This window comes from Halictus rubicundus, chromosome 9, assembly GCF_050948215.1.
Source record: "Halictus rubicundus isolate RS-2024b chromosome 9, iyHalRubi1_principal, whole genome shotgun sequence".
Lineage (NCBI taxonomy): Eukaryota > Metazoa > Arthropoda > Insecta > Hymenoptera > Halictidae > Halictus > Halictus rubicundus.
The window spans coordinates 6,469,889-6,495,587 of record NC_135157.1 but is presented as its reverse complement, the minus strand read 5'-3'; the positions used below and the strand labels follow the sequence as shown (position 1 = coordinate 6,495,587).

General features: G+C 35.7%; 7 protein-coding genes across 11 annotated transcripts; 4 read left to right on the top strand and 3 right to left on the bottom strand.

Moving 5' to 3' along the window:
- Window positions 1–1,726: 1,726 nt before the first annotated feature.
- On the top strand, window positions 1,727–7,485 carry LOC143357500 (retinoid-inducible serine carboxypeptidase). The gene is made up of 9 exons (XM_076794033.1): window positions 1,727–1,849; window positions 3,465–3,694; window positions 4,369–4,599; window positions 5,118–5,228; window positions 5,709–5,943; window positions 6,422–6,574; window positions 6,666–6,743; window positions 7,059–7,213; window positions 7,322–7,485. The coding sequence occupies exons 1-9, from the start codon at window positions 1,744–1,746 to the stop codon at window positions 7,376–7,378; spliced, it is 1,356 nt and encodes a 451-aa protein (XP_076650148.1). The 5' UTR covers window positions 1,727–1,743; the 3' UTR covers window positions 7,379–7,485.
- A 3,072-nt stretch (window positions 7,486–10,557) lies between these two features.
- LOC143356950 (uncharacterized) lies at window positions 10,558–12,631 on the top strand. The gene is made up of 2 exons (XM_076793025.1): window positions 10,558–11,799; window positions 12,239–12,631. The coding sequence occupies exons 1-2, from the start codon at window positions 11,209–11,211 to the stop codon at window positions 12,440–12,442; spliced, it is 795 nt and encodes a 264-aa protein (XP_076649140.1). The 5' UTR covers window positions 10,558–11,208; the 3' UTR covers window positions 12,443–12,631.
- A 63-nt stretch (window positions 12,632–12,694) lies between these two features.
- On the bottom strand, window positions 12,695–15,708 carry Gmd (GDP-mannose 4,6 dehydratase). Of its 2 annotated transcripts, XM_076793633.1 has the most exons (8): window positions 15,619–15,708; window positions 15,129–15,359; window positions 14,736–14,978; window positions 14,466–14,658; window positions 14,152–14,384; window positions 13,855–14,070; window positions 13,702–13,770; window positions 12,695–13,638 (listed from the first exon to the last, which is right to left on the bottom strand). In XM_076793633.1, the coding sequence occupies exons 2-8, from the start codon at window positions 15,180–15,182 to the stop codon at window positions 13,576–13,578; spliced, it is 1,071 nt and encodes a 356-aa protein (XP_076649748.1). In that variant the 5' UTR covers window positions 15,183–15,359; window positions 15,619–15,708; the 3' UTR covers window positions 12,695–13,575. The 2 variants fall into 2 exon arrangements, with proteins under 2 accessions (XP_076649748.1, XP_076649749.1); XM_076793634.1 differs by lacking the exon at window positions 15,619–15,708 and having other exon boundaries at window positions 15,129–15,495.
- A 75-nt stretch (window positions 15,709–15,783) lies between these two features.
- Prosbeta6 (proteasome beta6 subunit) lies at window positions 15,784–17,107 on the top strand. The gene is made up of 4 exons (XM_076793635.1): window positions 15,784–15,989; window positions 16,155–16,344; window positions 16,531–16,767; window positions 16,845–17,107. Exons 1-4 carry the CDS (start codon window positions 15,892–15,894, stop codon window positions 17,028–17,030), a joined length of 711 nt encoding a protein of 236 aa, XP_076649750.1. The 5' UTR covers window positions 15,784–15,891; the 3' UTR covers window positions 17,031–17,107.
- A 276-nt stretch (window positions 17,108–17,383) lies between these two features.
- Window positions 17,384–18,941, bottom strand: Mbf1 (multiprotein bridging factor 1). 2 transcript variants are annotated; one of them, XM_076793638.1, is made up of 5 exons: window positions 18,685–18,941; window positions 18,520–18,605; window positions 18,384–18,435; window positions 17,981–18,141; window positions 17,384–17,740 (listed from the first exon to the last, which is right to left on the bottom strand). In XM_076793638.1, exons 2-5 carry the CDS (start codon window positions 18,592–18,594, stop codon window positions 17,585–17,587), a joined length of 444 nt encoding a protein of 147 aa, XP_076649753.1. In that variant the 5' UTR covers window positions 18,595–18,605; window positions 18,685–18,941; the 3' UTR covers window positions 17,384–17,584. The 2 variants fall into 2 exon arrangements, with proteins under 2 accessions (XP_076649753.1, XP_076649752.1); XM_076793637.1 differs by having other exon boundaries at window positions 18,689–18,941.
- Window positions 18,589–22,507, top strand: LOC143357266 (phosphatidylserine lipase ABHD16A). Of its 3 annotated transcripts, none has more exons than XM_076793631.1 (12): window positions 18,589–18,701; window positions 19,533–19,669; window positions 19,742–19,795; window positions 19,996–20,306; window positions 20,377–20,561; window positions 20,639–20,753; window positions 20,837–20,972; window positions 21,210–21,374; window positions 21,495–21,622; window positions 21,719–21,915; window positions 21,996–22,147; window positions 22,213–22,507. In XM_076793631.1, the coding sequence occupies exons 2-12, from the start codon at window positions 19,580–19,582 to the stop codon at window positions 22,315–22,317; spliced, it is 1,638 nt and encodes a 545-aa protein (XP_076649746.1). In that variant the 5' UTR covers window positions 18,589–18,701; window positions 19,533–19,579; the 3' UTR covers window positions 22,318–22,507. The 3 variants fall into 3 exon arrangements, with proteins under 3 accessions (XP_076649746.1, XP_076649747.1, XP_076649745.1); XM_076793630.1 differs by lacking the exon at window positions 18,589–18,701 and adding an exon at window positions 19,172–19,381; XM_076793632.1 differs by lacking the exon at window positions 18,589–18,701 and having other exon boundaries at window positions 19,171–19,669; window positions 19,745–19,795.
- Window positions 22,213–25,415, bottom strand: Rangap (Ran GTPase activating protein). Its single transcript, XM_076793629.1, has 5 exons — window positions 25,096–25,415; window positions 24,536–24,955; window positions 23,649–24,463; window positions 23,353–23,580; window positions 22,213–23,263 (listed from the first exon to the last, which is right to left on the bottom strand). The coding sequence occupies exons 1-5, from the start codon at window positions 25,211–25,213 to the stop codon at window positions 23,045–23,047; spliced, it is 1,800 nt and encodes a 599-aa protein (XP_076649744.1). The 5' UTR covers window positions 25,214–25,415; the 3' UTR covers window positions 22,213–23,044.
- Between the last annotated feature and the right edge of the window lie 284 nt (window positions 25,416–25,699).

Sequence of the window (25,699 nt, the reverse complement as noted above, 5' to 3'; positions counted from 1 at the left end):
CACGCAGTCGGCGATAGAACTTAAATCGAAGAAAAATGATCGAACGCGTCCCGATGACACGGCTTTTCACTCGTGAAAGTCTCTTTCTCTTTTTCTTCGGTTTTAAATGTTTTCGAAAGCATCGAAATCCGAGAATAATCTCTGCCTGAAAAATCTATACGACACGACCAACAGAGATTAAATTTCATCGCTTATACTGTGTCGCATATTTGTATTTTTGCGAAGTTTTGTACGCTAGGCGCTATGATGACTGCATGTAGCGACAATTACGCGACGATGACGCTTCGTGGACAGACGTCTATTATTTTACGTCGGTTGCAGCACCGAAGCGTACAACAAGCGATACAATTTTGTCGCGTACGCGTCTCTGACGCGACGTTCCGTAGACGGAGGTCCTAAGAGTTTGTTTATAAAATGTTTGTTCAAGTAACAAAACCATTCAGTTTACGTTTGAAGCCTCGTTGAATCGAGGAAGTAAACATCATTGCAGACAAGCGCATCCGTATACCGCTGATAAACTCTCATTTATTTTTATCTCGTTTAATTACTTCCTCTTCTAACAATTTAATTACTTCCTTTTTTAACAACAAACCACTAAAATTGATCGGTTTGCGTCGTCGTATAAAAATACAAGAGGAGCACATTTATTCGAATTTGGCGTAGTTGTCATTATAAATTTTAATAATTATGAAATAATAAAAGATATGAAACCAGTCATTTTGATCCATGCGGTAATTCGAGTGATAATGTTTATCGGCGGATTTAACACGCAAAACACGATAAACGGGAATTCAGTTTCGAGAAAAGCTTTCTCATCATTTCACCAACTCTTCACAGAAAAGGAGAATGAAAGACAACGTAGCCTATTGTTCCACGGCTATAGATCTACATAATGTCCCTTCGGCTACTCTCTTCAGCTTCAATCGCACGAAAGCTCGAGCATCCATTTGTATTTTTCTCGGCGGGAGACTAGGAGATAGCGTACACAGAAAAGAAGGATTGCGATGTCGAAAATACACGAGCGAGGTCTTTAATCATCTTCTAATGTCTTCCGATTGAAAAGTAATTAACAAGGAACAATCGTATCCGTCTTTCGATTGCGGCAACGCGATTGCCACAGCCACCGAAAAATTGAGAAATCCCGATTGAAAGAATTCAATCGGCACTTGTATACGGTGAGTCATAAGTTTTTCCGTATATTATTTCCTACTAATTTCTCAACTAAACAATTATTCTATTTGTCTGCGTGAGGTACTTTTAGTCGATTGTTTAGTCAAAATTCTGGAAAGTTTGTAATTCATTTCTATCATTTTTAAGTCCTACTTCCCGCTTCGATGATTCTTTTTAAACAAATTGCGATAGCAGGATACTGATTGATCAGTTGAAATTGATATTCTCGAAGGGAGTGCCTTTACTCGCCTCAAAAATTGCACAAAAAAAATACCAGGGTAAGGGACCCAATTATTGTGGGAATGTCAATTACCGTGCCTATATTAATTATACTTATTTTTGAAGCATAATGAATATTAAAAAAGAGATATTACATTCTTTCATTAAAATCGAAATCTAAATATATTTCTTTTTTAATATTCACTATGCTTTAAAAATGTAGGCACAGCAATTGGCAGCTCCACGGTAACTGGGTCCCTTACCCTATACATATATGGAACACGTGACTCGCCGTAACATTATTATATGTATCTAATCGTTCGCTCTTTACCAACAGATAAGACGCTGCCCAGAATGACAGCAGGAACGTTTAGTCTTCGGGTACCTCTGATTCCGGTGACAATGACGGGTTTCTCGGTGTTCCTCCTCTTGGCGATTTGCCTCGCGTCTGGGGCCCACGGTAAGCACAACTACGTTTCTAAAGAACGTTTCGGAAATTGCCTAACGCGATTTGTTGCAAAAGCGGGTCGAATTTTATGGCAGACACAAGTAAATAATAACAGGTACGAAATACACAACGCCAACCGAAAGGGAAAACCAAATGATAGCTTCATAGTCGGGAATCAAAATGTCGGACCATCGAGTTTGACCACAAAAAAGAAACGAAAGATCTGTTTCGTTAAAACTTATACTTTACGTGTTAATCAGTTCAATTAATTTATTATATATTCAATATATATTAAAAATGTTACAAGGAGAAACAGATTTTTATTTAGTTATAGTAACTTACAATTGACGAATTTTATTTTGCATAAAGGAAGCTAGTTAAAACATTATGATACGGTTGCAGAGATTAGTTGCCAAAATGCTTGATAGCGTTTTACAACAGATGTGAATGATGGGGTGATGAAGAAGCAATAATAAATAACACAGAACTCGGTAGGGTACAAAATGGTAGAGACTCATGTGTGAGAAATAAATATTGACAGTACCATTTCCGGGTTTTGGTTGAATAATGGTGGTTGAAAATAATACGCCAGCGGGACTAGAAATTCGGCGTTATAAATCTTTCGATTTTAATGGTATTTGCACGCAAGAAAGTTCAATTACGAAGACACAGGGTCGTTCCATTTCAGAACCATTGCTGTAGAAATTTCGCAAACAAAGCGCGCGAAAGTGTGATCCATACGTTATCCGTCGTTGTACACCGAGGAATTTCTCGATTCCCATTTACTTTGTATTATCTTTAAAACTCGTCAAATATACTTAGACGTCCAAGCTGAAACACGCTTTGTTTAAGCTACTTGTCTTTACTGTGCTAACTTTCGTTTGGACATCGATCAGAAACTATTCGCAGAAAATATCTCGTTTAACAATGGGACTAATGCTTCTGCAAATACTGGGAATTAACGACATTGCACGATTTTAAATATACGTGATCTCTGATACAACTTTTTTATAATAATTATAATTAATATAATAATTAATATACGTTTTACAATAATTAATCTCCATGAACAACTACTAGAAATTATCAATATTTTGTAGTTTTAGATCCGTTTAATTCCTACTGGAAGTAATTGTAGCTTTTCGTACCTGGTCAGAATTAAAAATCCTGCTTACAATTTCATAGTAATTACTAGGCTGCAGATTTTCGTGCAGATTAAAAATTGTCTGCATCAATTACTAAGAATAGAAGCCATTTAAGAATTTCTATCTTCCTTTAATAACATTTTCAATTCTTTAAATCTTTCTAATGTTTGTGAATAATAATGTAAAAATGTGAATATAATTTAATGTATTGTGTATAATATAGCAACAAGAAAAATTGCTGAGTGCAATAAGTCCTTTTCGTTTTCATTGCCTTGCTTCCCTTGTACTCCTGATCACACTTATTGTTAGTTAACTTGACCTTTGTCTGTTCTCATTCGGACCTTAAACATTTCCATTTCAACATTTTCTCTGTCCACGCCCCTGCACGCGTAATCTAGGCGTTTCGGTGTTTGCACTTTCTTTTAACACATGCTGCATTTTGAAGAGTTATTTGTTACTTGAATGCCACTTTTACTTAACAGCGAAAAAAGGATTCGGTCCTGGCGAGCAAGAATGGGGCTACGTGAAAGTACGACCGAACGCGAACATGTTCTGGTGGCTTTACTATACGACGGCGAATGTTACCTCGTATTATAATAAGCCGTTGGTGATCTGGCTGCAAGGTGGACCGGGTGCATCGTCCACTTCCTTCGGAAACTTCGAAGAGCTCGGACCCCTTGACCTAGACTTGAAGCCGAGGAACTACACCTGGGTACGGAAGCGATCCAACACATACCGAAAAATCACTCGTTACAACTGTGAAGCAACGGTGTCGGACAGTTGATCCAGACAACAAAACAAAAAACATATAAAAAATAATAATTCACCCTTATACGGCGGGTCTTAAGTCCATTTTAACTCCGGATTGCAAATGGAGGGCTTAAAAGCCAATCAGAAAATTGAAATAATAGTCTTTTAACATTTACCTGTAAAAAATACAGTTCATAGACTGGTTCAGACGAACGTATTCGTAAGCAGACGACGTACAAATGTAATAGTGTCCTGGGGTCTCTCATGACCCCAGTAAAATTTACTGTACACTGCTTTTCTCCTCACTGATCTTTTCTTTAACTTGTTTCGAACATTTGGGTTTTGTAATATAAAACGCCTACAAGTATTTTAGTAAGTTTTAACTGAATTTTGTTAGTCTGAAGAAACAGTATACCGCTTCAGGGTATAAGCACAAGAGAATGAACGGCTATGGTTCAAATAAATTGAGATTATTGCATTTACTTTGATTGGTCTCTGAAGCCAGAACAATATAATTTTGTCGAACAGGAAGAATCTTAAATCGCTTGTGGAATGGAAATCGATTGTAAAAAAGAACGACTGATAAGCTTGAAGGTGTTTGCTCTCTTTATCAACTATTGATTGGCACTTCTACAGGTGAAAGACTACAATGTCCTCTTCATCGACAATCCAGTCGGCACAGGCTTCAGCTATACCACATCGCCGAGTGGCTACGCAACAACGAACGCACAGATCGCCAGCGATCTCGTAGAATGTATGAGGGGTTTCTTGAAACAATTGCCAAAATTCGCGAATGTCTCCACTTACATCACGACCGAGTCTTATGGCGGGAAGATGGGCGCGGAGTTCGCTCTTGCTTGGTACAAGGTGAGAGTCCCGAATCGAACTTGAAACAATGAAAACAATTTGACTAGCTGCGAACACAGGAATCAAGGCATAAATTAATATTTATCGTGACTTCAGCACGACACTTACGTGCAACAATACACAGTGAATTCTCGGTATATGTCAACAACACGGGTCTTGCCAGCGTCATGTATCGTCCCGAGCCCTGTTATGTTTATACTCCTCGCCGTCCCCGCCGGTATACCCCGCGGTAGTGGGGATAATTCCGCGACGTTTGTCGTCGGGCCTTGGCGACATATATGGAGAAATCACTGTAAATACAACCATAGGAAAATTTGAAATTACTAGATAGTTCTATACGTTCATAACAAAAATTATTAAGTACGATAGAAACCCGCAGAAGAAGGTACTGAAATTAAAAGTAGAAATTCTATTTGACTCCTGCTACTTGGAATTGACGAAGAAAATGTTTACGAAAAAGGAATAGACAGTTCACCGTTCCAAACACTAATATTTTATCATGTTTGTTGAAAATGCAGGCACAGAAATCAGGGAGCATTAGAAGCAATTTGAAGGGAGTCGCCCTCGGCGATGCCTGGATCTCCCCCATTGATTCCGTGATGACTTGGGCACCCTTCTTACTCGAGACGGTAATATTTTCAACATTCAAACCCTTTCATCGCATTAAAACCGTCGATATTCCAATAATATGCACAAGATTTTGGTGAGGTACATTATTCACTGTATGGACAGAAAAATGTGCAATAGATAGGGTAGACAATTACGATAGAGGACATGTGCGAAGAGGAATGAGTGGAAACTGGTGAATGAGCAGGATGTGTGGATTAAATTAATTTTATTGTAAAACCAAGTCCGATTCTTTTTTTCTAGCCGCGAGGCTGAATCAATAAAGTAATGTAAACCATTTTTAACTTTATATTTCAAAAGCTAGAGAGTTGCAATCGGTAAAAATTCGTAACTTCTGAAAATGTGAAGAGTCTGTCCGGAAATCATAAAGCTTAGAACCCCTGGTCCTTAATGATAATAGGCGTTTAAGAACGTTCGCGGTCGAGCTTGATAATTTTAGATTAAGAGCTGTGCTTTCGTTGAAGGAAAAAATGATTTCGTAGGGAATGGTAGACACGGCCGGTTACAATGAGGTCAACAAAGCGGCGCAGGCGACGAAGAGAGCCGTGGAAACCGGAAGGTGGGCGACTGCCACCTCCCTCTGGAGTGACACCGAGGTCGTGATTTTAGAAACCACCAGTAACATCGACTTTTACAATATCCTGACGAAGACGAATCCCGTCTACGGAAAAGACTCTACTGCAGTGAGGCTTCTGTCGGAGCCAACTCTTAGCAGGGGTAACAGAATACGTTGTAACTAGAATGAATAGGGTAAAGGACCCAGTTACTGTGGGGATACCAACTATTGTGCCTATATATTAATTATATTTATTTTTAAAGCATAATGGATATTGAAAAAGAGTCTATGCGTCTCTCTTTCTTAATATTTATTATGCTTTAAAAATAAGTATAGCGGCACAGTAATTGGCACTCCAATTGGCTTAATATAGGCACAGTAATTGGGTCCCCTATCCTAGGTGAAACGTGACACAGTAGAAACATTAAAGGAATTTGAGAACCTCAATATATTATTTTCGCCGTGATAAAACTATTAATGAAAGGAAAAAGTCTTTATTTAGCTCCTGTATCTTTCAATTGACGTATACAATTTTTAGTTTGCATGAAGAACATCAGTCTAGTGATAACATGATATATATACATCAAACTGCTATTGAACAGTTCGATTTTAAAAACAACATTGATTGAAATGTTTTAGGAGACGCAGTGAGCAGCTACGACGTTAATCTAAACAATTTAATGAATGGTCCAGTGAAACGTGCACTTAATTTGACGATGTCTCATAAAACTCAGTCTGGAGTAGTGTTTGACAGACTGCAAGGAGACTTCATGAAACCTGTTATCGACAAAGGTATTGTCTAGCAGAATGAGATTCGATTCGATTTTGCTTGACAAGATGAGAGGAAAGAATGCAAATAACTAGTGTGTAAATTTCTCCGCAGTGGAGCTTTTGCTGAATCAAACAGACTTGAAGGTGGTAGTGCTCACTGGACAGCTGGACCTCATCGTGGACACTCCGGGTACGTTCGCCTAATTTTCATCCTTAAAAAATAGCTAATTTTACATTACTCTTTAAAGCTGCACGTGTAAATTACAGTAACTACACTATTTTATATTTTCTATTGTTCTGAAATTCGATTTTAGATAACAGTTAATTTAATTATTGTTTGGTAGAGTAATTTAGTGTAAAACAAAGAAACCTGCGAAAGTACAGCTGCTGTTTCGTTACTCCTTCATTTTCTATTTTGCAAATATACAACGACAACAGTTTGCAATAGCGATAGTTTTCTGCCACTTTCGAGTGTCGATTGTTTTCTATTGATACAACGCTTCAGGTACGCTTATCTGGGTTGAGAAGATGAAGTGGAAAGACTCCACCTGGTGGATGAAATCTAAGAGACAGCCTTTGACCTCGCAAGGGGTGATCGAGGGATACGTGAAATCTTACAAAAACTTCGCCTTCTATTGGGTGAATCGAGCTGGACACATGGTAGTGATATTTTTCATTAATTTATGTCGCGTAATCTGAAAGACAAGAATAGACTATTGCTTATCCTTCTCGTTTTCTTAGGGTTTCATTGATTCTCTTATTTTCCAGGTTCCGAAGGATAATCCGGCTGCAATGGCACAAATCTTAAAGAACTTTGCTAAGTAATAGTCGCGGTGGAGACCAGACTAAAATAGAGATTAATCCAAAATTGTATTCACAAGTTTCTTGTTAAACTACGTTACTAAAAGGTATATGGATTCATAGACTTCTAATTTTGCACTCATTTTCTTCTTCTGAAACCTCCCCAAACGTAATCCCATCGCATAAACTGAAAATTCCAATTAGATTCCAATAATTCCAATTTTACATTCTCAAAAAATAAAAAGAAAATGATTTTCACACTACTCGAGAAATCTATAAATCACAGTTGCCGGCCGAATGTTGCGAATATCTCTAATTTTCACCGTTTTTAATCGTTCGAAGCTCGTAACAACATTAATCTGTAAATCTGTCAAAAATTTGTTTAATGTTCATTACATATCATCTAGTAAACAGATCCCTCGAGCTTCGCAAAAAGGGAAGAAACTGAAGTCGTTTGGTTCACTTTTAAGAAAGTTAATCCGATTTGAAGTGTGTTTGAACATTTACGTAAATGGGCTGAATCTCGCAGCTACTTGCCCACAAAGAAATGGGATCGTGCTGGCTAATCATGCTCCCTGTTAACGTCGCGGGTCGTGGTAGAACGGCGCGGTCCTCGTTGTTTCCGAGAAACATGCGGTTTTACGAGGACCGTCGGTTTATTTTGCGCGATGTAGTCGATCCGCGGGCATCAATGGCGGCGGAACGGTTTACCGTATGGGTGTCGGTGGTCTGCGGCAGCCAGTGAATTTTCCCACACTCGTAAAACAGCCGTAGAAGCAACAATCCGAAAAACCGTGGCCCGCAGACGGCCGCCGATTTTGTCAATAAGGAACGATTGTTTAGATTCGGCCGGATACGAGGCAGTAAAACGGAACGATCCGCAAACAAGACCGCCTGCGCTGACGAGGCATTTCGCTCGCGAAGAGCCAAAAGGCTTCTGCGGTTCCACGGGCTCGTAAATAAAACTAGCGAGAAACTTTCTTCGCAGCTATGGAAAAAAACGGTTTTCCAATTGTTCGCATGTGTTCGACTCTGTTGCCATTCGAACGACACAGCAGAATCTCGTTTATCCGAACTCGTCGGGGTGCACGGCCGTTCGGATAACAGAGGCTCACTGGAACTCTAAAGGGAGGTCACTTGTGTCCGAACGATTTCGAACAATTTGTAAAATTCACGTATTTTGCTTCATACTGTTAGCAATATCAAATATTTCAACAAATTATTTGTCAAAATCTCGATGTATTTTTTCCGATTTTTTGAAGAACTATTCAGAACTATTCTTCTTTTTGAGGAACTTGTTCAAAAAGCGTTCTAATAGAACAGATATTTCAGAAGCTGCGTGGAAATCAGTAAAAAGTGTTTAGTACCCGAATATCGAAAGCGCTACGAGAGAGGGGGCTGACTTTTAAAAGAAAATTATTTTTACCATCTGCTCGACCTTCCGTAAATGTTTTTCTTCGTTGTACCAGACAAAATGATTTAAGGAACGCGAAACAGGAGCGCAGGATCCGAGACTCGTGTTTTCGAAGAACATTCCGAGGACGTTCCATCCGGACCTAAGTGCCGCCGTCTAAATACTCGGACGACGACTAATCCGCTGGTTCCTTCCGCCGCAAATCCACCATGATTTGTTCGTTATTATTTCAAGATGACGTCCGACTATGAACCACAGCGGCAGAAACGGCGCGCAAACAAATAACGCTCCTTCCCTTAATCTTTCTTCTGTTCGCAACATCAAAAGCCTCGAATCCTCTTCACGTTCAAAGACTGAACAAAAATTTACCAGCAAAAGACAAGATTTTTAAATGAGCCTGACTCGTACCGGAGAATATCATTGTTATCGTGTCTAGCTTGTGTTATAACATTTACAGGTAAAAGCTGCTTCATCTTACTCTAATTTATTGTCTTCGTTAATTTAGAATTCTTTATCTCCGTTGCACTTCGCAGAAGATTGGTTTCATATTCAAAAAGACCAGCTCTATGATTGATCTCATTAGCTTAGAAGCATAGATATGTTTTCCTTCTTTATTTTTGTATAATTTTATATTCTTATCGATTATGCAATAGTTGGTCCTGAACATTATGAGTACACGGTTGTGTAAAATTGTGTAGGTGCAACCAGAAGCTATTATTTAATAAGAAAAATTGTCTAGGTGGAGACAGCAATATATCTTTAAAAAATTATACAGTGGTCAAATATATTTCCATACTTTTGGTAGTTTTATTATCTATCTGATTTTGATGCGAGAGATATTTATGTTAATATTCGTGTGGAGAGCCACGCTACTAATTTTTTAAATTCTCGAAATTTTTGTGAGACATTCTAGACTATGTACAAGCCAGATAATTAATCGTTGAGTAGTAAGAGTAATCAGAATAATGGGAATTGTCTTTAATTTACTAGGAATCAAATACTCCATGTGAGTAATACAAGGTTAAATGATTAAAGGAAGCAAAGTTCCACTTATTACACCACTTATTTCCAGAATACTTATTTTATAACTTAACTGACCGTTGAAAGGATCTTCAAAATGTACTCAAAAAATGCAGTAATCCAATACCATTACATTTAATATTCGTCTCTATCGAAATGGTAAATAAAAACGTAGTGAGATAGTAAAATTTCTTTTAAATCCACAAATAGTTATCTTACTAATAGTTACACGATAAATAATAATTAGCATAAATTTGAGTGGGGCCTCAATAATCCACTTGAGGGCTGATATGAACCGGAAAACACCTCCAACGATTTCTCTAATAGTACACCCGACTTTTTACTGTACATATCCGGCAGTGAAATTTCGAAAAATAATTCTGTACTTCTGTGGGGTAGTTCGATATTTCTTGAAAGTGACGGGGGTGGTGGCAGACGAAGGGTAAGGCGGACCGAAGAGGAAGACAAGAGCGGTTCCGAGAAGCGGCACGGTTTCGGTATAATTACCGCAACTTTGTTTACGTATCGGCTCGTTTACTGCCGGCGTGGGTGTTAGAACAGCATATGTGTAAACAGCAATAAAACACGCACCACCGGCTCCCGTATAGGTAACCGCCTCCCTCGCGTGGTACCACGCAAACGGGAGTTCTCCGGGAAGCCAGGATGGGCGGAGCTCTGGACCATCCTCCGGATCGTCCGTGTCAAATTAAACACCCTTCGTCAAAGAATTGCTCCTGCTAGCGGCAAATCGTACTGAGAAATCAGTTCTCCGCGCTACCGAACGCGAACTAGTCCGAGGAAGTTTTAGTCTCGCCATCGAGAACGGTCTTCGAGCATCATCGACGATGGCCACGACTTCCCTCCGAACGATCTGAGAGTTTCGTTCTGGCATTTAAATCTCGTTGAACCTTTGTCTCAACACGTGTCTGTTCGCAATGAAGTGATAGCTCTGTCTGCAATTGCGGATCTTACGCAACGAAACGAAGTGAACGATCAGCCATCCAACCCTTGTTTCGTAAAACTGTGCTCGATGGCCGATGAATTTGATGTTGGTTCTACCACAACCAAATGTACAGTGTGATATAGTGTTCCAAATTTTAGAAATGGATGAGAGAAGAATAAGAATCTCTCGAGGAATCCTAAGGCACTGGTGATCCTTGAAGCAACACAAACTGATTCGCAAAAGGAAGATTTTCGAGGATAGAAGAAAAATACAGCGGAAGTGATGTCGCTTGCAAGATTGTGCAAATAACGCTTGTCAACGTCTTCTTTCTTGACAGGGGGCCACAACTGGTTAACGTTTATTTGGTCAGCAACTCCACAGGACTGCACTTCTCAGCCACACGGACAGATACCGATAACAGAGCGACGAAGTACACAGAGCATCGAGTTCGCAACCGCATGCTCTAAGCACCTTCCAATGGAGCCAAGTAGCAGCTGCCAAGACTATCCTTGCAACATCTCCAAGGTCTACGGTTGCGATCTGCGAAGAAGTTACGAACTATGGAGCCCAGAAGAGATCTTCCCGGCCATTTGCCCGCTGCCGAGTTACTACAGTCTGGTACCGGACATGATCAGCTCGAGGACACTGCCATTTTCTTGGAACCTCCCTCTGATACGATACAAGCCTCAGCCTCGATACGAGAAGCCGCCGTATTCTTACATCGCTCTGATCGCCATGGCTATCAATTCCTCGCCTAAGCAGAGACTCACCCTTTCCGGGATTTACAGATTCATCATGGACAGATTTCCCTACTACAGGGAGAACCGGCAAGGCTGGCAAAACAGCATCAGGCATAACCTCAGCTTGAACGATTGCTTCGTGAAGATACCAAGGGACAAGGTCGTCGGGGAGGACAACGAGGAGGATCAGGCTGGGAAGGGTAGCTACTGGACCCTGGATCCATCAGCCAGCGAAATGTTCGAGCACGGGAATTATAGGAGAAGGAGAATGAGGAAACAGAGAGCATTCCCGCAGGATAAGCAAGAACAGAATCATCCGATCCTTCCGGTAAACGAAGACAGTTCTATGAACGTGTACCTAATAACAGAAATGAAGCTTGTATTTAAAAAGTATAAAATGTAGAAAGTAGAAACAATATCTTACAAGGGGTGATATATGAACGACTCCCTCAGATTTTAATGATATCTACTTATAATAAAAGAAAAAGCAATCAACATGTAGGGTAATTACTGTGGGGCTATATTAATTATACTTAGTTTTAAAGCATAATGAATATTTAAAGAGAGATATTAAAATTTTTCATTAAAATCAGTTAATATGTATGTTATATATCTCTTTTTTAGTGTTCATTATGCTTTAAAAATAAATGTAATTAATATAGGCGTCTCTTGAAAAGTGCTACCTCTTGATATAGCTTGGAAATAATTATTAATTCGATAAATTTAGATGAGCATTGTTTAACTATAACTATGTCTTGGTTCATCAGGTTTCGCCAGAACAACTTCCTAATTTGAAAAGGCGGGAAAGGAAGAGTGAATGTAAAATAGTCAGGGCGAAGAACGACGAAGAAGAAGCACAGACCACGAAAGTGAAATACGCGGAAACCCAAGGACACTGTGTGAAATCAATGATGTTCACTATCGAAAATATCTTACGGAAATCTACGCACGAATCTGCCGCTTACAATTAGCTATTCGCATTCGACGAATCGCGTTATTAATTTTCACTTTTTGAGAAATCACAAAAATTTGTTGTTCTCTGACATCACTCACGGAATTTGTAATACATAGGGTGTCTCGTGTAAGTTTCTCTTATGTAAATTAATAAGGAATAAAGTTTATTTAAAATCTAGCATAAGCGAATATTTTTTTCTACTATTAATAATTTGAAAGATACTTTATATTTTTATAAAAATCATTTGATTAATAAAAACAAATTCAACCATTTTTTAAATGTACACTTTATTTTTTAAGTAACATCAAAAAAATCTTGTTTACATCAGACACCCTGCAAATGAATACTTCGACAATGCATTCAACTGAAATAAAATAAAATTCTTCCGATGGTGATAAAACCTAAAAGAAGCGTAAAGTAATAATAATTATCTTTAGAATGTCCCCATTATTTATTACAAAAATGTTTGCATTTTATACATTGGACGTCGGTGTATAAAGTTCAAAATTCTATTTAACCATTACTCCGAAGTATTGTACAAAATTATGAATTAACTAACGCACATAGAAGGAAGACATTTGTATATATTTATGAATTATTTTAATAATCTTGTGCTGTTTGTCCAAAAATAAAAATGGTCAAACGTAGGTCAGTTATGTCTAAAAATTTAATTTAATCAATTCCTTCTTGATTAAAAACGTTTTCTTTTAATCTTAATTCGCGAGTTCCTTAAAATCTGTAACTAATAATATTAACAAAATAACAATAAATGGAGAATTATTATTTCACTATATATATTAATACATAACAGTATATATATTAATATATATATATTGATATACACATATTATTTGATAAAGAGAAATTACAGTAAATGTTTAATACAAACTACATACAGTATTATTAAGTTTGATACGAATATCATATCCCGGATCAAGTGCTATACAAAGTTACTTTTTTTTAGCACCTTAATCATTTACTTAAAGAATTTATCTATCCCTGATCTCGGGAAAATGTAGTTTTGCAACATTACATACGAATCTGTTTTAATGTCGTAAGTATACTTTAATTAGGTATACTATCGTCTCATAGAGACATAGAATGTATTTTAAGAAATGCATTGAGTTTCTTTAAAAATAAGGAATAATATTAAGCGGTCGGATCCCTTCTCATTAATTCTAAATCGGCATCCATCATATCTTTTACAAGCTCCTAAAATGAAAACGTTTAATAGCAAATTGACAACTCGTAATCGTAAAGATATAAGATAAATACCATAAATGTAACTGTAGGCTTCCAGCCTAATTTTTCTTTCGCTTTGGTAGCATCGCCCAATAAAACATCCTAGACAAATAAAAAAGATAATTGTTAATTATGTAAGAATCTATAACATGTAATTACATTCTATAAAACAAGATTAACACGTACTACTTCTGTTGGACGGAAATATTTGGGATTTATTTTAACTAATACTTCTCCCGTTTGTGCATCCTGTCCTGTCTCATTTACACCTTCACCTTCCCATTTAATTGTGCGGCCTACATATTGGAAAGATGCTTCCACAAATTCCCTAACACTATGTGTTTCTCCCATTGCTACCACATAATCATCTGGAACTGGCTGTTGCAACATCATCCACATCGCCTAGAAAAATATTCAATGCACTGCTTTAAAATTTTGTAATGTTTCTTACAAACCACTGGTTTATATACCTATACTACTTACCTCAACATAATCTCTTGCATGGCCCCAGTCCCTTTTAGCATCTAAATTTCCCAATTCGAGAAAATCAAGTAAGCCCAATTGTATTTTTGCTACTGACCTAGTCACTTTTCTAGTAACAAAATTCTCTCCTCTACGAGGACTTTCATGATTAAATAATATTCCATTACATGCAAACATGTTGTATGCTTCCCTATAATTTACTACAATCCAGAAGCTATACAATTTTGCACAGGCTGAAATGCGAAAAATATGAATGACTCTACTTCAGAAGTAATGTACTTAACATACAAAATAATAGTTGATTAAATAATTACCATAAGGGGAACGAGGATAGAATGGTGTTTTCTCATTCTGAGGTACCTCCACTACTCTGCCATAAAGCTCAGATGTTGACGCGTGATAAAATTTCACAGTTTTTTCTAAACCACAGGTACGTATTGCATCCAACAATCGAACTGTTCCAACCGCATCTACTTCGGCAGTATATTCGCTTACCTCGAAACTTACCTATAAGAATATATTATGACAATGGAAAACAGTGATTAATTGTTTTAAAGTTCAAAATTAGAAAATGTTATGCTTACCATAACATGACTTTGAGCAGCTAGATTATAGATTTCTGTTGGCTGTACAGAACTAATTACTTTAACTAAACTACTAGAATCTGTCATATCACCATAATGTAACTTCAGTTTATCCTGACGATGACTGTTTGCATCCGCATAGAGATGGTAGATACGAGCTGTATTAAAAGAACTGGCTCGTCTAATAATTCCATGTACCTCGTATCCTTTTCCTATTAAAAATTCTGCTAAATAAGAACCATCCTAAAAAATACATAAAACAATTCATTTCATTTATATTTAGTGTGTACGTCATCACGTCTATTGAACAATTTTATCGACGTGGCAAAAATGATTTAACGTTTTAAAACACTACTGAAGTACATAAAAAAAAGTATGAACTGTCAACCTTACCTGCCCGGTAATTCCCGTAATTAATGCAACACGCCTCTCGCCGCCGGTTGCCATTTCAAGGGATACTCGAAAAGAAATGGTGTTTCTCCTTTATATTCTCTTGAAAATTGTCAGATTCTACTAACGTGTAACACCTGATAAGGCAACACTTTTTACGGTTGATTTGTTTACCATACATTCGGGCGTTATCTTGTAACTTCGCACAAACACCTGCCGAAGGAAGTGCTATAACTACAACAAATTCTAAGAAACTTCATTTTGAATTACGAATACGCGCAGAATAACGAAAAGGACTATAACATTCGATTTAAACATTTGAAATGGATTAATCGCGTACTACTATTGTCCTAATGATACTTAATCACTATTTATTTATATTATTAATGAAACTATGTACACTGACTGTTTATCACTTGTTTAATATATAGTCAAAATAATTCAAAAATATTTCAATCTGTTACACAAACTTAAAATTTAGAAAGAAACTTACTCCTATTGCCACGTTCTTGTCCAAACAAATATAAACTAACCAATCATCTATGTTGGTAGGAAGTCGTATGTATTTACGCGCGCGCGCGCGCGTGTGTGTGTGTGTGTGTGTGTGTGTGTGTGTGTGTGTGTGTGTGTGTGTGTGTGTGTGTGTGTGTGTGTGTAGTAGGAGTTATTTTGCATTGCATGCCATCGCCATCGTCGCCGCAAAGTGTAGTGTCATTCACAGTGAGAAGTTTCGAGTTCGTAGTTTCTAAACATAAATTTGATAAACATGGCTCTCTCGACCGAAAATCCAAACCGGTCCTTGCCTGATTATGAGACACAAGCTGCAAAAATGAGGAGTTTCAGTCCATATGCAGACAACGGAGGGTAAATTTCAAATATAACCTAAAACCCTTAACGATAATGTTTAAAAACAAAGAAATCTAAGTATTTCGATGTTGTAAGCACATTATTCTAATTTTAATCATTTTTATTAAAAGCAACATTATTTCTTAAATATTGCTAAATGGTTATTCTCCTTTTTGATTGCAGGAGTGTCATAGCCCTTGCCGGAGATGATTTCTGTGTAATAGCAGCGGACACGCGTCTTAGCACAGGATTTTCTATTTACACTCGAGAACAACAGAAATTATTTCCTCTGTCGAAGACGACTGTCTTAGGGTGTTCTGGCTGTTGGTGTGACACACTTACTCTGACTCGTCTTTTGTCTGCTCGTATGCAGGTAAACTTTCTAAATGCATCTAATTTTCAAACTGATTATTTATCAAATTTTCTTGTAAATAATAGTAAGATATACAAAGGTAACATATGAAAAAATAATGTTTTCAACATTATATTATTTATATATACTTATTATATTTAAAAGTTATGGAATTATTCATTACTATTCTCATTTCTCCTGACATAGATGTACAAACATGAACACCAGAAGGAAATGACAACACCAGCAGTAGCACAAATGTTATCAACAATGTTATATTACAAACGCTTCTTTCCATATTACATTAGTAATATTATTGGCGGAATAGACCATGAAGGTAAAGGTTGTGTGTACTGTTATGATCCCATTGGACATTGTGAGGTAACGAAGTATAGAGCAGGTGGTTCTGCAGGTGCACTTTTACAACCTCTTCTTGACAATCAGGTATAATAAATATATTGTAAAAGCGTATATTTTATTGACTATATTTCAGTCAATTAATTGTATTGTATTTCTTGCAGGTTGGATTTAAAAATCAAGAAGGTGTTGAACATGTTCCCTTAACTGAGGAAAGAGCAGTTTCAATAATAAAAGATGTCTTTATTTCGGCTGCCGAAAGAGATATTTATACAGGTGATTCTATAAGTATCAAAATTGTAACAAAGGATGGTATAAAAGAGTCAAGCTTTGCATTGCGAAGAGATTAATTAATTAAGATAAAAATAATGTATTACCAGGTTTCTGTACGAATAAAAATAACACTGAACAGTGTAATTAATATTTATTTAGTAATTTCTTTTATATACAAGCTACTGTATGATGTATGGTGAAATATTGCTACATTATAAATTAATATTTTAGTCTCTATATGCAAATATACTGAGATATGATGCTTATGAATGCATATGTCTATATATAAATTCTATTTTTTAACCATTATAAAATTGATCACTGATCTATACGTATATACATAGCAACAACCTCATTACGTTATTTGCATTAATACAATGTTGTTTAGCCTACCTGAATCGACATTCAAGAAGATGAAATAATAAATCTGTTTTATAATAGAATCAATGGCGTGTATTTAAAAATATAACAAAATGGCATATAAAGATAAATTAACAGTTTTGTCGACAGTTCAAAGTATTAGGTGCTTGTAATTTTCACACAATAGAAATCCTACAATATTTTTTACAGTTCTGTTTAGGGAACAATGCATAAGGGTATAAAGTTAAAATTTGTTTCGCCCCCCCGAGATTCACTTTTTTGTCCCGGGGGTTGTTACTGGTTTGCCACGATCTTTCCCACGCAACTTTATTCCTAATACTCGCTCAATTTTACCAATTACCATTTGATTGGGTATACCACGACCTGCTTCGTAGTCATTGATGACTTGTGCCTTTTCATTTACTTTCTATATAACAATAATAAAAGGAGTATATATGTCTATATGTCCATGAATAGAAATATGAAAACATTCGAATACAGGTAACCCTCCTACAACATAGCATCTTATAACACGGTTTCGCTACCTGTACGTAACCTAGCTTTTTGTACTGGCTGTGGATCTCATACAACACAGCATTTTCTTAGGAACCTATCTACCGTGTAATAGGAGGGTTACCTGTATATGTAAATAATTAAAAATACTTACTGTTGCAAGATCTTTTTGGGACATTCCTTTATTCTGCCGTCCTTGCTGAATTAATTTACCAAGATCCAATGGAATTTTGTCATGCTTCAATTCCTCAGTCTCTCTGTCTAATTTTGCAGTGTTTTTAGTTGTTACATGTTGTCTGTTTGCTCCTCCACCCCCTATAAGAAGTATAAAATATATTTTTAATTTATTTATCACAGAAAACAGCACAAGAATTCACTTCTTTATATTTTTATTGTTGCATATTGCGTCGTATTATCTTTGTATACACACTGTTGCATTAGTTGTCATTGCCATCTTTATAGTGTTTTATGTACGAATAAAGCCATTGCAAACCAAATAGCACTTTGTATTACAGTTTTTTTATTTCTTAAAGCTCCTTCAAAGAAACTGTACTCACACTTTGCTTGTGTTTCAACCGCGAATCCTTGACGACGTGCTGCATTCACCGCCTGTAAATAAACACAATTACACAATCATGTGGTTACTGTATGTTTCGAACGAAATACACCGAAATTTCAGTCAAATAATGTTACCTGTTCCGATTTAAGTACCGATGCCTTTGGAGGACGTTTACGAAGAGTAATAGGAGCCGTGTCCCAGTCTGACATGCTGCACAAGTCTGTTATAATAGCAACACTCAAGAATTATATTATCGATGTCGCACGCAATGCATGTAACTACTGTGCGGTATATTATACTTGCTATGAATCTTCCAGTAAGTTCTCTCTACGTTCCAAAAAGCACGATCTAATGTGCGACCTAAAATCGACCCGCACCAAAATTGTCCAATTTTCCGCGAACACTCTTGAAGGTATCTCTCAAATTTGTCATTCAATGCCACGCTCGTAAATGTTCCTTCGATGCTGTTAAATGTCAGTTTTCATAATACTTTCTGATTTTTTTCCGTACAAAACAATTTATTGAATGCTAATTGCGATCCAGTTTTTACCATTTTATCAATCCAAGTCATGTGACCGCGACATTTGAAAAGTGTAAAAATATATTATTTCGAATTTACATTTCAATTTTTTATAAATAACGAATCATGTTTGGAATATTTTTTTGTCATACGTCGATCGTTAGATCGCTTTCATTGATATGGATTATTCGACACGAACATTGAAAACATGCCAGAGATACAAAAAACGCGTAACAAATATATATATTTAGATTTAGATGAAAACTGTATATACGATTTTGTCAGACTACAAGATTCTATTCGCATATTTTGTTTACAATCGTGGTGCGGCATAGAAAATATTTATTGAAAGTATAATTGTCATACATATTTAATATTTGCAAAATTTATTTAATTTTAGTGTAATTAATTTCATAGTGATCTCCGGCAATGATGTTTTCACATTTGAATAGAATTGACTTTAATTGTGACCAAAGGTTAATCAGACTTTTTTCCTTTAACCTATTTTACTGATATTTAACGACTACATACGTCGCTAATGATATTACATACATAGTTTATTTTCTCTTGTCATGCAAGCATGGTGATCGGTTAAGTCGCTCTTACATTACATCGTATTTTACATAGGTAATTCAAAACACAGACTTCTGTGAAGAATTTTAAACCAATGCGAGATGTCTTTCATTAGTACACTTTGGAAATGTACATTTAGTCCTCGGCTTTTTAAAGTTTATGAAATAACGTGGATCGGTCGTTTGGTCGACGTAAGTATAAATAGTTATATGCGATTCATCACAGTTGTTGCATGTAGGTTATGAATCTTCAATTGATTTCAGAAGTCATATGAGCCAAAGAGCATAGAACGATGGAGCGATCACATTGTAATTTGTGTAAGTATTTTCAAAGTATTACAATATTTCGATTAACTTAAATATCGCTTAATGCTACATCAATTAAATCATCTACTAAGCTGTTAACATCAACTATGAGATTACAAGTGACAGTTGTAATGTACAAATCTGTTTTTAATTTCATTTATTTGGAAATAACAATAGCATGTGTTAATCTTATTGAATTTATTTGTTTTCAGTTTGCAGCAATTTGGTCTATAAGCCTGTACACAATACCATTAGTTGCCACCTTTTTTTACCAACGCAATAATCCTTTAACAGACAATGTGTATCTACTATGTAAATTTATAGCTGGGGCTGGTATAATTTTAATTGCATCTTTGGCAGCGCGTGGCTGCTCCAGAGCAAACAATCCAACATACTTGAAATTTCTAAAAACATTGAGTGATGCAAATGCACGATATAACACAGAAAATAAACAGGAACTTCAAAAATATGAATTTGAGTTTTGGGCATGGCCTGTAGATTTCAAAATTGCAGAGGTAGAAAGGTAAAGTATTTGATTTACTATAATAATAATAATTCGATAATGTTCTTTTGTAATTCTAAACATTTTTCAGGGAGAAGCCACGTGAGAAACTAACATTAGAAAAAATTGCAGTATCTAGTGGCCGTATAAAGAGACAAACTAATAAAGAATTTGTATTTACATTGCCTTGTAAATTATTATCATATATTGTAGCTCATACTTTTGCTATTAAGATGATATATCCTGGAAGTATATCAATTATTAATTGGGCATTTCGTAAGTTACCCAATACAGTATGACATCTATTTTGCCATTACGTTACCATTCTATAACAATATTCATTACTATCATAGGTTCTACACTTTTAAAAGGGCGGATAGATTTAATAAAGCAAGGCGGGGAAAGATACAAACTGTTATCAGCAGATAACAATGTAATTGACACTATGCTGGTTGATAGACGAAATAAGTAATATAAACACTAATAACTTCTTTTCTAACATCTCATTTCACAAAAGATTATTTTAAAATAATTAATTTTTGTATCTACAGAACAACAGAAGGGAATATATTGGTAATTACGTGTGAGGGAAATTGCAGCTTTTACGAGACTGGTATTATATCGACTCCATTAAAGAAAGGATATTCTGTATTAGGATGGAATCATCCAGGCTTTGGTAACAGTGCTGTAAGTGTTGTTTTTGCAAATAAATATTTTGCATTTCATTTATGGTAATACTCCGATGAGAAGAATTGCTGTTACTCTTATACACCAATATTGCAAAGGTGAAATTTTGGCAATTGTTGCAGTTAATATCAATGATATATGATATATTAACTATAATTGAAGTAATGGCAAGACTTCTCCTTCGGTCAAACTATGATTATAAAATTGTAACAGTAAGACATGAAAATGACTACAAAGGGTGCCCCGTATCCTCTACAAGAAGAGAATGCTATCGATTGTGTAATGCGTTTTGCAATCGAATACTTAAGGTTTCCTGAGGAACGAATAATTCTTTATGGCTGGAGTATCGGTGGTTATACTGCCACTTGGGCTGCAATGAACTATCCTTCTATTAAATCTCTAGTAAGATCATATATATATTTTTCTTATTATTGTTTAAATACTCTACAGATTAATTTTATCGTCAAAAATATGAAATATTTCGAAAATAATTGTGTTAAAATGCAACAACGCATGTTCCAGGTATTAGACGCGACATTCGACGATGTACTTCCGCTAGCCATTATGACAATGTCCTCATCGTTAGAGGGTTTAGTACGGAACATTATCAGGGATTATTTTAATCTGAATATAGCGGAACAATTAACTAGGTACATACATCACAGCATTCCACTAAAATGTTTTCTTTAGTAATATCATTTGGTAATATTAGTAATATACTGTAAGATCATTCTGTTTCTTTGCAGATACAAAGGTCCTGTATTGCTCATACGAAGAACAGAAGATGAAGTAGTATGCACACCTAGCGATACGTTAGCGGGAAATCGTGGTAACATGTTGCTTACAAAACTATTCATAACACGCTATCCATATCTTTTCTCAAATAAATCGCCGTGTGGAGAACTTTTAACACGATTTTTGTCCGTCAATCCTTCTACAAGAAGTAAGAATATTAACATGTTTATAAGTCAAATTGCTATTTATGTAGGAAAATTTAAAATGATACATTTGAATTTGTTTCAGAATCAATAATTGATATGGTAGAGATTGACGAAAAGAAATGCTTAGAATTAATCGCGGAAGATATACAAACAGCCGGCGGTATTGTAAATTATCCTTCTACTCTTGGGCAAGACTGTCCTTGTAACATAAAACAACAGCTTACACTTTTTCTTGTATGTATAAAAATAAATTTAATATTTTATTCGATGTACATTATTTTATATATTTGATATTTTAGGCAATGATGTACATGAAAGATCAACCAACGACACATTGTTCACCATTAGCCGTGGACTTATTTCATCCAGGATGGCATCCAACATCTACAACACTCATGAAATAGTGAAATAAAGTTCCGTGATATTATAATTATCTAATTATTAGGAGCTTTGTTCAAAGTTCTAATTTTTACACTAGATGACACTTTCAAGAGTTACAATAATGTACGGTTCAAGGTTTTAAATTAAGTACGAAATGAGTTTATTTACACTATTTCTTTAAGCACGTAATAAATATTCACGGAACTCACAGAACTATTAATGCATTTGATCTTGTTTTTACTGTTAAACGTTATTGATTATGTATGAATTCCAAACTATGTTTCATCCAAGTTTATAAGTGTAATTTTTATATTTACTTTGAACATTCTAGTCTAATTTTCATACACGTTAAACAATTACAAGACAGGTTTAAAATTTTAGATATCTACAATGACAAAACAATTGAACTATGTGTATCATTAAACCAGATAGTTACATTAAAAAATTTTGTTTCCATTATTCATTAGAATGTGACATTTAGCGATACGTCAATAAAGCATTTTTATTTTCCACACATTTGTAACTAATTTGAATCTATTGATATGAAGGTGTTATGTGAATAATTGTTATAAAATACAAATTTCGCACGGAACACTTATCCATTAATAATCTGTATATGTTGCATGACATATAGCCATTTCTTTTTATAAGGCTGTATAAAACCACGTGTTTTACAACTTTCAAAGTATGTAACAATAAATAGGTATACCTTATATCAATGTTTTGCAAACCAATGTATCTTAACATTTATTATGTATTCGTGACACCATTTAAAGCACGCAGAAGCGAATCTTTCGCTTCCTGACACGAATCTACAACTTTCTTTTTATTTTGTATTGGTTTATCCAGAAACAGTTTTAACGTGTTCCGGGTATCATCCAAAAAGTAATCCTTATGAATAATCGTCTCCAATGCTTTAAAACAACCTTCTAAGTCCCAATCAATTTTTCCACTTTGTTTGTTTTCACTCTGAAATGAATTATGTATTTGAATTTGACAATTTGTATTAAAAAGAAGTATGGAAATGAATGGTACATCCATTCTGTAAAGATACTTACTTTAATTAAACCTAAGTTGACTAATAAAGCATTATTCAAAATTGACGTCTGATCGTTTTCTTTTGCAAAAGAAAATAACTTTGAATACAAAGAATTTGTTATGACTAGAGCTTTCATTCTAACATCAACATAGCCACACGAACATAAAGATGATACTTTCATAATTGTACTTGTAAGTTCTTCTATGAACATTAGCTCAGAATATGTATCAGCATTTTCCGATACTTTCTAAAACACAAATATTTTTAAAAGTCGATAAAATATTATCAAATAATTCGAATGTTATAGCTGCTTACTTTGGCCTGATCTATAAAATGTTGCACAATTTCTTCTTTTGATAATAATAGTAATTTGTCATATGTTGGTGATTTTAAAAACTGTGTAACAGTTACTGTTGACGCTGTAACATTGTTTGGTATTGTATTGCCATTTTCAACTGCATCCTCCTCTTCCTCTTCCTCTTCCTCTTCCTCGTTATCTTCATTTTCTTCACTGGCACTGTCGGTATTCTCTTCTTGATCTTCATTGTCTTCATCTTCCTCATCATCTGTTTCATCCTCATCAAATGAGCCCAATGAATTAATTCTTTTAGAAATAGTAAGCAATTCTCTCAGTATAGTTCGTCCTTCACTTCCAAACAAATTGCCATCTAATTGTAGACTTGTTAGACACTCTTTATCAGCCATAGCAACAGCTATTGAATTAGCAGCCTCTGTGCGAATTTCATTAGAAGTGAAATTGATTTCGTTCAGTAAAGGATGGTTACCCTCGATTCCCAATGCCTCCGCAAGAATTAAGCATCCTTGCGTTTTAATCAAACAGTCTCCTAAATTAAGTTGTTCCAAATTTTTAAAATTTGGTAATGCTTTAGCTAGAGCTCGAGCTCCTTTCACACCAACAGTATTATCATTTAAATTTAAAATCTTCAATCCTGGATTGGCTGATAATCCAGTTGCAAGTGCTGCTATACCTGCATGATAAATACCATTCTGGGGCATTACAACTTCCTCTAAACTGGTCAATTTCTGAAAGACTAGTGCCAAAGCTTTTGCACCCTCGTTTTCTAATCTGTTTCTACCTGCTACAAATACCTTCAATGCTAGAGGTGCTCCTATAAATGAAAATGGTAAATTATTAATTGATTAACATTTTATAAAACTATCTTGTCACTAAAATAGCTTACCTGTTTTACAGCTATTTTCATAACAATCGGACAATGCTTTCGCCAACATATTACCACCTGATATTCCAAGCCCATTGTTATTCAACCTTAATTCACGAAGAGTGTAACATGTATTGGAAGTCAAAAATGAGGCTAATCCTTGTACACCAATTGGTCCAAAAGCATTATCGCTCAAGTCTAATTCAATTAGACGAGTACCGGCACTGCATAGACTAGAACCGAGGTATTCAATGGCCTTTGGTATTTCAGACTTCAAACGACCAGTGAACATATCCTTCCAAAGTGCACGTTTCAGGCAAGAACCTTTTTCCTCCAATATCTTAGCCACTGCTTTGGCAGCAAGTGGCCCCAAAGTGTTACCTTCTAAATCCAAAAACTCTAATTTGGGGCATTCTCGTATTGCATTCACAACATCCACCGCTGTAAAATAATAAAACAATTAACGCTCAACTCGTATAACCTAATATAGACATATACAATCGTAATTTTGTATCATACAACTTTCAAAACATATAAAGAAATGAAACATTAAAAAAATCAAAACACTTTAAATTCCTTACCATCTGCTTCAGAATCAAGCTTGAGTGACTTCTTTGCGAAGGACACACCGGTGCCGGTAGAGTTTGTAGTAACATTTTCCAGTTGACTTTCAAGCTCACTTAAATTAAACGGAGTCATATTTCAATTTGATTATACTTAACCGGACTATATAATAATGAATTGTTCCGTCGTATTCCTTGGCTGCTTTGGAATAAACAGTACTATAAATATTAATTTGTTTTTAGCGGGAGATAAAAGCCATCATCGAGAATCATTCGCAATGTTGATGCAATGAGACGCGTCACGCACGCGGTAACGAATACCCGTGATCCGTGGCGGGACGAGTTTTTCGCGCAAGCGCGCCGAAAATGGCCATTCGCAGTGACGTAAGTATCTGTGTGCTAATCTTGATCCATATGTATATCTACAGTGGCTCGCGAAAGTATCCGAACGCTTGCTATGTATATTAGAACTTAGAACTAAGAAAATATGCACGTTAGATTTAAGGTTTGAAAATAATATTATATTTAGTACAAAATACAATTTGGAACGAATTCGAGAACATTTGTAAAAGTTATGAAATATTTATTGCAATGATGTATGTGATATGGTGTATAAGTATGT

Bases quoted from the DNA above. Each gene is read 5' to 3' on its own strand.
- LOC143357500 (XM_076794033.1), top strand. From the start codon at position 1,744: ATGACAGCAGGAACGTTTAGTCTTCGGGTACCTCTGATTCCGGTGACA. The intron at 1,850-3,464 runs GTAAGCACAACT...TTTACTTAACAG, and splicing joins CCTCGCGTCTGGGGCCCACG to CGAAAAAAGGATTCGGTCCT. The intron at 5,944-6,421 runs GTAACAGAATAC...GAAATGTTTTAG, and splicing joins GGAGCCAACTCTTAGCAGGG to GAGACGCAGTGAGCAGCTAC.
- Prosbeta6 (XM_076793635.1), top strand. From the start codon at position 15,892: ATGGCTCTCTCGACCGAAAATCCAAACCGGTCCTTGCCTGATTATGAG. The intron at 15,990-16,154 runs GTAAATTTCAAA...TTTTGATTGCAG, and splicing joins CCATATGCAGACAACGGAGG to GAGTGTCATAGCCCTTGCCG. The intron at 16,768-16,844 runs GTATAATAAATA...TATTTCTTGCAG, and splicing joins AACCTCTTCTTGACAATCAG to GTTGGATTTAAAAATCAAGA.
- Mbf1 (XM_076793638.1), bottom strand. From the start codon at position 18,594: ATGTCAGACTGGGACACGGCTCCTATTACTCTTCGTAAACGTCCTCCA. The intron at 18,436-18,519 runs GTAACATTATTT...GTTTATTTACAG, and splicing joins CGGTACTTAAATCGGAACAG to GCGGTGAATGCAGCACGTCG. The intron at 17,741-17,980 runs GTAAGTATTTTT...ATTGTTATATAG, and splicing joins CCCAAAAAGATCTTGCAACA to AAAGTAAATGAAAAGGCACA.
- Rangap (XM_076793629.1), bottom strand. From the start codon at position 25,213: ATGACTCCGTTTAATTTAAGTGAGCTTGAAAGTCAACTGGAAAATGTT. The intron at 23,581-23,648 runs GTAAGCAGCTAT...TTTGTGTTTTAG, and splicing joins ATTTTATAGATCAGGCCAAA to AAAGTATCGGAAAATGCTGA. The intron at 23,264-23,352 runs GTAAGTATCTTT...AATTCATTTCAG, and splicing joins TCAACTTAGGTTTAATTAAA to AGTGAAAACAAACAAAGTGG.
- LOC143357266 (XM_076793631.1), top strand. From the start codon at position 19,580: ATGTCTTTCATTAGTACACTTTGGAAATGTACATTTAGTCCTCGGCTT. The intron at 19,796-19,995 runs GTAAGTATTTTC...ATTTGTTTTCAG, and splicing joins GCGATCACATTGTAATTTGT to TTTGCAGCAATTTGGTCTAT. The intron at 21,916-21,995 runs GTAAGAATATTA...AATTTGTTTCAG, and splicing joins CGTCAATCCTTCTACAAGAA to AATCAATAATTGATATGGTA.
- LOC143356950 (XM_076793025.1), top strand. From the start codon at position 11,209: ATGGAGCCAAGTAGCAGCTGCCAAGACTATCCTTGCAACATCTCCAAG. The intron at 11,800-12,238 runs GTAAACGAAGAC...TTGGTTCATCAG, and splicing joins AGAATCATCCGATCCTTCCG to GTTTCGCCAGAACAACTTCC.
- Gmd (XM_076793633.1), bottom strand. From the start codon at position 15,182: ATGGCAACCGGCGGCGAGAGGCGTGTTGCATTAATTACGGGAATTACC. The intron at 14,071-14,151 runs GTAAGTAGTATA...ATATTTTTCTAG, and splicing joins ATGCAAGAGATTATGTTGAG to GCGATGTGGATGATGTTGCA. The intron at 13,771-13,854 runs GTACGTGTTAAT...TTATTTGTCTAG, and splicing joins ATTTCCGTCCAACAGAAGTA to GATGTTTTATTGGGCGATGC.